At 37.1% G+C, this 10380-nt stretch overlaps 1 protein-coding gene across 1 annotated transcript; it reads left to right on the top strand.

Moving 5' to 3' along the window:
• Positions 1–4871: 4871 nt before the first annotated feature.
• On the top strand, positions 4872–10100 carry ormdl1 (ORMDL sphingolipid biosynthesis regulator 1). The gene is made up of 4 exons (XM_052606855.1): positions 4872–4975; positions 6725–6907; positions 7693–7844; positions 8870–10100. Exons 2-4 carry the CDS (start codon positions 6734–6736, stop codon positions 9003–9005), a joined length of 462 nt encoding a protein of 153 aa, XP_052462815.1. The 5' UTR covers positions 4872–4975; positions 6725–6733; the 3' UTR covers positions 9006–10100.
• The last annotated feature ends 280 nt before the right edge of the window (positions 10101–10380 follow it).

Below are 10380 nucleotides of genomic sequence, written 5' to 3'. Positions count from 1 at the left end.
CAACGAGGAAGCACAGAGTCAGTACAGTAGTGAGAAACCACAGCAATAAACAAGTTACATAAGTTCTAATTAACGATAGCCGAACAATATTAGCACGGCTGATAGCATGGCCTGTGATGGTTAAATGTCACTGAATGTGGGTAAAACCCGTAGAGAGTGATCCCACAGTATTTGTTGATGTGTGACGCCACCTAGTGGTCAAATATTCACCATCATCAAAACGGTTAAGGTCAGTAAGACTTTGTATTTTTAGAAATTAAGGCTTTAATTTAGCAAGGTTACATTAAATTTATAAAAAAAGTGACATTGGAAACATTTATAATGTTACAACATATTTCTATTTCAAATAAATGCTGCTCTTTTTAACATTCTATTCATCAAACATAAAAAAATCCTTGAAAAAAATGTATTTCGGTTTCTACAAGAAATCTGTGCATCACAGATAAAAAAAAATAATAATCATTAATTAATTTCATTAAACTGAGCGTCATATCAACTATATATTGATCTCTGAAGGATCATGTGACACTGAAGACTGGATTAATGGCTGCTGAATATTCGGCTTTGCCAACAAAGGAAAAAGTTATGTTAGAAGCAATCTGTTCCCATAAATCAGAGTATTTAGAGAGTATTAAAGAGTATTTAAAATATAAAAAGAAGTCAGATCCCTTCAGGTTCACAAGGTGTCACCCTTCATTTTGTGAAAGGTTTTATAAAAGTACAACTTCTTTAAAGGTCCCTTTTTTCGTGCTTTTTTTGAAGCTTTGATTGTGTTGACAGTGTGCAATATAACGTGTTCATGTTTCACGTGTAAAAAAACACCCTTCATAGTTCATCGTTCCCTTTCATAGGGCACTTCGATGCTGCGGTGACGTCACCGTATGGGAACACCCCTCGGTGTGAAGAATGTCTGAAGCCCTATAAGATCCCGGCCAAATAGCGCTTGGCACCGCCCTACGCATGTGTGCACATCGTATACCTGAGTGTCGCGCGCTATTTCGCTCAGATTTCATTCCTTCAGGAAAGCAAATCATCTGTGCCCTAAGGAAACCATCTCGCGTTCTCAGCATTTTTTTCTTCGAGCAGTGTTCAACTCCTCTTCGCGGACGCGTTGAGTCAACGAAAGGTAAGAGTCATAAAATGGGTTTATCACGAGGAGGCACTCATGAGAGGTTCGTTAGCAGCAGTGTTAATTTTGACACAAAATTTTTATTTAGTTTTAGTCTTAGTCTTTTGACTATAATTCTTTTTAGTTTTAGTCAAGTTTTAGTCATCTGATTATGTGATGTCGCTCTTTTAGACATCACCTCTTCGAATGCCGTCTTCCTGGGAGCTCAGTCAAAAACGGAATACTTTAGTTTCACGTCTCAATAAGTCAGGCTCTGATTGGTTCTCTTCTCTCATGCAGTCTCGCCTGTTCCGTTTTGCCGGTTCTTTTGTTCATTCCTCGAATCTCTCCCGTCTGCTGATTTGATTTTCGTCACAGTCTATTTTCGTCGTGTCCTTTATTCGTTGACGATAATGTCAATCAATTTAGTCATAGTTTTTTGTCTCCATCAGTGACTTCTTTTTTAGTTTTCGCTTTTCGTTTTCGTCCGCAAAAATATATTCTTGACGAAAATAATGACGAAAATATTTAGTCAACGAAATTAACACTGGTTAGCAGCCTCTCTACATGTTCTCTCTATGATAGCCTACTCAAGAGAGTTGGGGATTTACAGGCTTTTTCTGTTTTGCCTTCGTGCATGGATTTTATTATGTCCCTAGGTCGCTTCGAACCCTTTTCCCTTTCAACAAGTGGTCTTGGAGGCTTTACCCCCTGCAGAGGCGGGGTCAGGAGATCTGAGTCTTTACCCTGTCAGAGCGCTGAAGACTTATGTTGAACGAACAGCTCCATGACGTGAGTCCGACCAGCTTTGTCTGTTGGGACACAAAATAGAGGCCATGCTGTCACAAAGCAGCGCATGTCCCATTGGCTGGTGGAGACTATATCTTTAGCCTATGAGGCGCGCGGACTCACTTCACCCTTAGGAGTTAGAGCTTACTCCACGAGAGCAGTGGCTTCATCACAAGCTTTCTCAGTGGTTCTTCTATATATGATGTCTGTGCTGCGGCAGGATGTTTCTCACCGAGCACTTTTGTCAAGTTTTACAGTCTGGATGTGAGGATGGCCCCTGGCTCCCGGGTTCTGTCCACTTGAGCAGATGCTTTCCTTGGATTCCAACTATCAGGTACGTCAGGCGTGATGGTATAGTGTTCCCATACCGTGACGTCACCGCAGCATCGAAGTGACCTATGAAAGGTAACATCTCGGTTATGTACTGTATGTAACCAGGGTTCCCTGATAAGGGAACAAGATGCTGCGGTCTAGGCCATTCCGTACCTTGATAGAATTTCTTCAGTTCATGAAATCTGAGCGAAATAGCGCACGGCACTTAGGTTAACGATGCGTACGCGTAGGGCGGTGCCAAGCGCTATTTGGCCAATAGGATTGGTGGGATGGTATAGGACTTCAGACATTCGTCACATCGAGGGGTGTTACCATACGGTGACGTCACCGCACCATCTCTTTCCCATAGACAGTAAAAGAAATGGACACAGCGACCCCATTGGAACTCAACTGAGACAATTGAAGCACATTTTTAGCGTTTTTTAGCACTTCCGTTTCTGACGCGCACACTCAAACGAAGCTTGACGACGTCAGCAACCTGTCTGACAGATGTAAATCTTCTAGTGGCTGTGCGTGCAAACTGCCATCGTTAATCTTGCAGAGATGGCGAGCTTGAGCGGGGAGTTCTTTGTCGTGAGTGAGCAGGAGTAAGTATTCTGATTAATTATTTTGTATAGTATTTTAAAATGTAACGCCAGTACGCCATATTAAGTTAATTGCCTACGAGCTTCTCCTCCTGTCTGTACGGTAATGCGACAGAGAGTCGAGTGGTCATGACGCAATCGTTAGCCTATTTTTTACAAAAACTGTTTCTACAGGGCCATAATGTAACATAGAAGGTAATGTAGCCCTTTATACATTGTCGTGTATCTTTAGAAATAAATAATGGACAAACGGAGTCTTTAAACGCCTCAGATGTAAAGTTATTCACTGTCAAAGTGACGCCAAAATGAATGGGAGTCAATGGGAATGCTAACGCAAGTGAAGTTCTGCTACAAGATGGCAGCATGCAGCCGACTTCAACTTCCGGTCGACTTCCTCGCCGCCTGCTCTTTCCCTATTCAGGGAACCGTGGTTACATAAGTAACCAAGATGTATACCGCTGTTTTTACTGTCATAAAAACGGGCTGATGACTTCCTTGTTCTATAAAGTCCCTCCTTCAGAAATACATGACGAGTTCTGATTGTGCCAGCGGTTCCTGTGTTGTGATTTGACACCAGCTTAGAGCATGCTGCCCTCCTGTAAACGCGATTGGGCTAGTTTTGGACTAGTTTTGAGAAAGCAAGTGGGCAGGATTTGTTTTGAAAACCTGGCAATCCTGATCTGAACCATAGGCAGTAATAGAACGCACATGCTGAAGATGTACTTATAATCACAGGAGCGTTTTTACTGACGAGATGCCCATGAAAATCGAATACTATTTTTTTGCAAAGCCAGAACATCTAGTTAACAAAGCTAAACAGCATTGCCCTTTCTGTAATAAGTTACAGAAACTGTTAAACGCACCAACTTTAATAATAAAATACACTTACCGGTTGTGGTCCATAAACAACGCCTTCTCCAGACAAAGAGGGAATTGCTCCATCTTTCAAGAATAATCTTTGTGCGAATCCGGCATTAAACTGATTGAGATTGAGGAAGCTCGCTATCCTCAGGAAAATGTGCTGCACACAATTTTACATGTGGATTATAATTTTCGGGAACCGAGTTAAACATAAATTGTAACAATTAATCTCCAAGTACAGCGTCCCTTGGAAGCCCAAACAAGGGTGATTTGCCTCTGAGATGAAAATAACAGCGTTTCGAAGACATGGCGACAAACACAAACGCAGCTGTCCGGTCAGAGCGCAACAAGGCCACGCCCCTTTTTGTGTATCCTGTGGGCGGAGGTTAGTCAAAGAACTGTTTTAGTGACGTCATTACTGCAGGAACTAGAGGGATGCAGTCCCCCAGTTTTTTGTAGTCAAATTCTTTTTAAAAAATATCTCGCTTGGCATTGAAATTTGAGCTTTAGAATTTTACAGATATTTTTTATACTCTAACAACAACATTACACACAAACTAAAGTTTAAAACATGGGATCACAAAGAACGGGACCTTTAAAGGGAATGCCAACGGTTTAATATGTTTTGTTGTCTAATTTAATGACATGAACACATTTATAAGTGTCCTAATACTGGTCAACAGGTTTGTAGATACAAAGTGCATTTACCACAAAAGCTGCAGGTTGGCATCAATTCTAATAGGACACGTAACTTATAACTTAGATCAACCTTGACATTAACATTATGATACGTTAAACAATTATATTTAAAATATCCAAATATCTTCTTACTTTATGTAAAATAATAATAAAAATTTCACATCACAAGTGTATTTAACATGTTTTCATAACTCGCTCCATTATCGAATATGACTTAATTTACTAAATTATTACAATTGTTAATCTCTGCTTTGATTGGACCTTTTTTTATTGTCATACAGTTATGGCTATCCCTAGGAAAGTATACAAATCCACAAAATTTAGCGCATTTATGTTATTGATATTTTTTATATTTAGAAATGGTCAAATAAAATAAAAATAAGCTAATATTAGCCCAATTATTATCCGATAATAATAAATATTATTTTCCAGACGTCATGCCTTTGGTGGGCGTGGTGCGTCAATCTCGCGATGTTTGCTCTCATAATCCCGTTAGCTGGGGTAGCCTGTGTGCTAGCGGAGTGTGAGCAGTGAGTCAGCCCGCAGTGCGCGCAGCGGAGGCCGGCAGCGCTCCAGCCTGCTTCACCCGAACGCGAATAAGGTACCGTTACTTAACTGTTATGAATCCAAGTCATTTGTGCCGCGACTTTTAAAACCAAATGGAAGAAATTAGGCTGATAATGGGAGATTAGAGAGCTTTTATTGTTGTTTGATGTGTTTAATGGAAGTACAGTGAAACAAAAGCAACTAGTGTTTGTTATGAAAGCAGTAACGTTTGATGCGAAATAAAAAACATTGCTCTCATGGGCAGAACCTGAAGCATCTCCGTATAACAGCACAGACAGGAGAATAGGAATGTTTAAAGAGTGTTAATTTAAATGGTTAAATTAAAGAATACATTAAGATGCGCGATGTTTTGTCAGATAGCTGTGCTGCTAACTCCGTGTCATGGACTTGTTTATCTCCTGCAATTGCCACTGAAAAACCAACATTTATTTTTATGTAATATTAAGGTAATTTTGAATAAAGGCAAACGCTCAGCCTGCTGTCTTTATCGTTCACATGATGCCGGTTATGAACGCTATCTATTCAAAATTACTTCTTCATTACTGTGTTGTTGTCGTCTCAGGGGATATTAAATACATTTTACATATATACTTCATACTAATACAAAATCACTGAGTGGAGGATCAACCAAGTGGCTATTGACAGATGTTGCAGTAACAGGATTTCAACCTTTGACCTCAATCTGATTTGCTTTTATTGCATCTATGTGTAGAGGGTCAATAATAAGAGATAAAATAATGCCATTTTGTTATGGATGCTTTCTTTAATTGTTAAATGTATCATTTAGCAATTGACATGGTGAGTAGAAATCAAGATGAGCTTTGATTTTGGTGAGAAATCTTGAGATGAGAGACAACCAAACAAAATAAGCTTGATATTAGGTAACATTGACTTTCAAACAGCTGCCCAGACTGTTTACTGTGACAGGCCATGAAATGTCACTTCCACCCGTTTTGCTCTTCCAAAGTACTGAACTCTTGCAAATAATTTGAATACAAAGTTGGCCCGCATGAACAGTAATGCATTAGGGCAAAGTACTACAAAGAATCACCCCATTGTAAGTTCGTGAACTTGTTGTTGGCATATAGACAAGACCTCACCTGTAAGACCGCTACTATTTTTAACTAGTTTTTTTTTAAAGCTATGAAACAACAGCTGCAGACTATTGATTGTAGTAGTGCAAAATGATCATAAATTTGAATACTTTAATACAGTTCTACATCTTATTTAATTGGAATTAACTAGACTGCTGCTAAATAGACACTGACATATAATTTTTAGTAATGATGAGACAACACGAGACACTTTTATAACTTAAGTCACTTTCACAATTAATTCAAGTTGATTGATTAGCCAAATAATTTAATGTTGTTTCTTTCTTTTTTTTTGTCAGTTTGAATAATTTAGAAGAAAAAAATAATTATTATTATTTATATATATATATATATATATATATATATATATATATATATATATATATATATATATATATATATATATATTTCTTAAAAAAAATTAAAGAAGAATGCAATGCTTTATTTATTAATTTTATTTATTGTATTTTTTGTTTATTTGAATTAGCTGCATAATAAACATTTAAGTAATATATATATATATATATATATATATATATATATATATACATATATACATATATAAACATACTAGCAATTTCTGAGTGCAAACTGTCTCTACACCAGATTTTTTGTGCTGTTGTAGTCGAAAATGTCAATATGGAATGTGTAAAATAATAATAATTTTAAAAAATTGTATCTGTCGACAGAAAAGCAAGATGAACGTCGGTGTGGCCCACAGTGAAGTGAACCCAAACACCCGTGTGATGAACAGTCGGGGGATATGGCTGACATATGCACTCGGTGTAGGAATGCTTCACATCGTACTGTTGAGCATTCCTTTCTTCAGTGTTCCTGTTGTGTGGACCCTCACAAATGTTATTCACAATTTTGTAAGTGTCCTCTGTTGAACAATCCTTCGTTATATTGCATTTAATTTCCCTGTCTATGGCTTGTCATTTTCTCAGCGGTGCCCTGAGGCCAGTTGGAGTCTCAACAGTTGATGCTTCCTTAGTAGTCTTTGTGGCATTATGTAAGGACTCGCTCGCACAAAGATTCAAGGTCAACAGCATGACATCACCAACCAAGTTTAAGCTCTCTGGTAAAAGATGATGTATTACAGCTTGTGCCACAATGATAAAGCCAAGCTATTCATAGGGCTACTGTAATGTTTCTGTAGTCCTGACATGGAATTTAGTGAGTGTAGTAAGTCTGCAGCTATTAGAGAGAGGGATGATATTCAGAGTCTTCTGAAGCCATACGATAGCTTTCCATGAAGAGAGAACAAAAAGGTCTGTGTACTTTTGCAATCCCTTTGTGATTTTTCTTTAATGGTTCAAACACTGATGAATAGAATAAGCAAACACAAAATAAAAGAAATAAAGCTTGTTTTTTAATCTATATAAATTATAAATTTAATTTCTAGCTTTTTTAGCATCTCTATATAGATGATATAAGCGCTACTGGAGGGACAGGAACTTCTCATGTTTTATTTCAAATATCTGAAATAGTCTTTAGAAGATCAACCAAAGTCATACAGGTTTAGAATGACATTAGTAAATCACAGAATTTTTTATTTTGAGTAATTTGTCCCTTTAATATTGAGGGGCTTTCCTTTTTTTACAAGCTTTGAGAATTGTGTGTATGACATTTGGATCATCTTTCAATCTTCCCACAGGGTATGTATGTGTTTATGCATGCAGTGAAAGGCACACCATTTGAAACACCAGACCAGGGCAAGGCAAGACTTCTCACACACTGGGAACAGCTGGACTATGGCGTGCAGTTCACATCATCTAGAAAATTCTTTACAATCTCACCAATAATTTTGTAAGTTATTTTTACCATCTTTTGCACAACATTGACACTCTTAAATACATTTTTAAAGGGGTCATCGGATGCTACATGCACTTTTACAAGTTATTTGAACTGAAATATGTGTTGGCAGTGTGTGTACACAACCACTCTCTAATGATAAAAATCCACCCAGTGTTTTTTTATTTTTTTTATTTTATCTTGTTAAATAATTTCCCCTTTGAGCCGATCTCTGTGTGACATCACAGAGACAGACCCCTCCCAAGATAGTTTGATTGACAGTAGTGTTTCAGCACAGATTGGAATGGTGTCTTAACTTAGACCCGCCCCTAAATTAGCTGTCAGCATTCCACCATTGTTTTGACGCCGGAGCAGATGTAGACAAAAATATCTCATAAGTGATAGTTGTAACAATAAACATGGCAGTCATCATTTACTCCCGACATCTGAGCCGCTGAAGACGCAGTAGATTACATTTGTTTTTAAAGGGAATGTGCCCCCGATCTACCTAAATGCGTCTATATTCGTGTGAATCATGTGTGAATTTCATGATGAATGTGGCTGAAGTAAACAGTCCCTCAGAGAGTGGCTTGGAAGAGAGGGGCGGGGTCAGCAGAGCTCATTAACATTTAAAGGAAAATGCTACAAAACGGCTTGTTCTGAAAAAAGCTGTTTATGACAGAGTATTAAGGGTGTTGTTTGACTCTACCATTGAGAAATTAACCGTAACTATGTTACAGACTTGTCATTAAGAACCTAAATAATCATATCAACTTCTGGAAAATCATCTGATAACCCCTTTAACAGACCTGATATAGGTTTTTTTTAATTATATGGCTGTTGAATATTATTACAACCATGAAAATAGCCAAAAAAGCTGGCCTGGTGTTAAAACATCAACCATCCAGTTTCACAACATTTTGAACTAAATGCATCCGAAATGCGAATAGTGAATACTAAAGACATATTTATTAGACCTTTATTATATAAGATCCTGTACTTATTTTAAAGTGTAACACTTGTTGTTCTTCTCTTTGCAGATATTTTCTCGCCAGCTTTTACACTAAATATGACACCGCTCATTTTGTGATAAACACAGCTTCGCTTTTGAGTGTTCTCATCCCAAAACTGCCACAACTCCATGGAGTCAGGATCTTTGGAATAAACAAGTATTAAGCCCAGTGTTCAGAGGGCACAGACCAACTCGGAGATGTTGTCTGATTCGGGAGAGGAGATAACCCTTTGTACTTTGTACAGCAGCTGTGTACACTTAGCAGTTTTGTACAGTCTGTGTAATTGTGAGTCTCTTTGTTTGATATATCTTGAGAAATTGTTGTAGGGACATGTTAGGAGGACAATTCTACAAGCATTAATAACTTAAGATATTTAATGTGTTTTTGTTAGTTGTTTTGTGATCCTTGTGGATCTGGGCTGGCCCAGGTTTCATGGTTAAAGTGTTTTGTTCATTAGTTTTTGTTTGTTCAAACGTGCTCACAACACTGATACACTAAGATAGATTTATGCTTTTAGCTTCACTTCACATTTCTGAATCTATTGATTCTTAGATAATGCCATGAATTGACAAACGTGTTTTTAAAATCATTTAAAAGCCATGAAACCTTTCTGCTGTTTCGTTAATGTTTTCATTGCTTCATAGGTGAATAAAAAGTCAGATGGCATGATATCCTGAAAAATATTTGTCCGTCACAATACTATATATAGTTTTGTTTACAGTTTTTGTCTTACAACTTTTAAGTGACAATGGAAAAATATTAACATTTACAAAACTTTTAGGATTTTAAGAACTTTCACATTCATTCAACATGGAATCCAAAATCGATCTTCATTCTGGTCTCATTTTGCACATTTTATCATTGCACCTTATTTCAAAGAATATTTCATCATAATTTTTGTACAGCTTCCTCTGCCCCTGAAACAAAACATCAAGTTCTTCCCTACATTCTTTCATCTATTGTTTGATTCAGAAAATTGCATGTTGACTTTTAGCTCAATTTCAGTGTCACTGTAAACTCTGGATCATCGCGATTCTTTGCTCTCTTTTCCCTCACAGTATTATTGAAGTTGAGAAACTGTAACATAGCCCTAATAAACTATTTGTATTTTTTCACTTTCTCCTCTTTTGACAATATCTGCGAAGGCTCGACTGTGCCAATTTTTTTGTCCTTTTGTTTTGAGAAAGGGTCTGATCAGAGTATGTTATGTGTTGTATGACATGCTCCAAACAAATAAAACTTTGCAAAGTATTAGAAACACTGTTGTTTATTAGAAAAATAAATTGTGTGAAATACCAAATACATTTGATGTTGTAAAGCTTTTACTAAAAACCATAGAATACACACCACTACTCAAAAAGTTGAGGTTGGATAGTTTTTTTTAAATAAAAAATATTTTTACATTTTAAAATCACTTTTCTGATATATTTAAAAAAAAAATCGTAGCTGAAATTTTAGCATCATTCAGGATCTAATATGCTGATTTGCTGCTCAAGGAAGATTTCTCATTATCAGTGTTGGAAACCAGTCTTCAGATT

This window comes from Carassius gibelio, chromosome A9 (genome assembly GCF_023724105.1).
Source record: "Carassius gibelio isolate Cgi1373 ecotype wild population from Czech Republic chromosome A9, carGib1.2-hapl.c, whole genome shotgun sequence".
NCBI lineage: Eukaryota > Metazoa > Chordata > Actinopteri > Cypriniformes > Cyprinidae > Carassius > Carassius gibelio.
The sequence above is the reverse complement of the archived record's forward strand: the minus strand, read 5'-3'. Positions and strand labels throughout refer to the sequence as shown.

Excerpts from the sequence above, each read along its gene's own strand:
- ormdl1 (XM_052606855.1), top strand. The coding sequence starts at position 6,734 with ATGAACGTCGGTGTGGCCCACAGTGAAGTGAACCCAAACACCCGTGTG. Across the intron at positions 6,908-7,692 it reads CAAATGTTATTCACAATTTT|GGTATGTATGTGTTTATGCA; the intron begins GTAAGTGTCCTC and ends ATCTTCCCACAG. Across the intron at positions 7,845-8,869 it reads ACAATCTCACCAATAATTTT|ATATTTTCTCGCCAGCTTTT; the intron begins GTAAGTTATTTT and ends TTCTCTTTGCAG.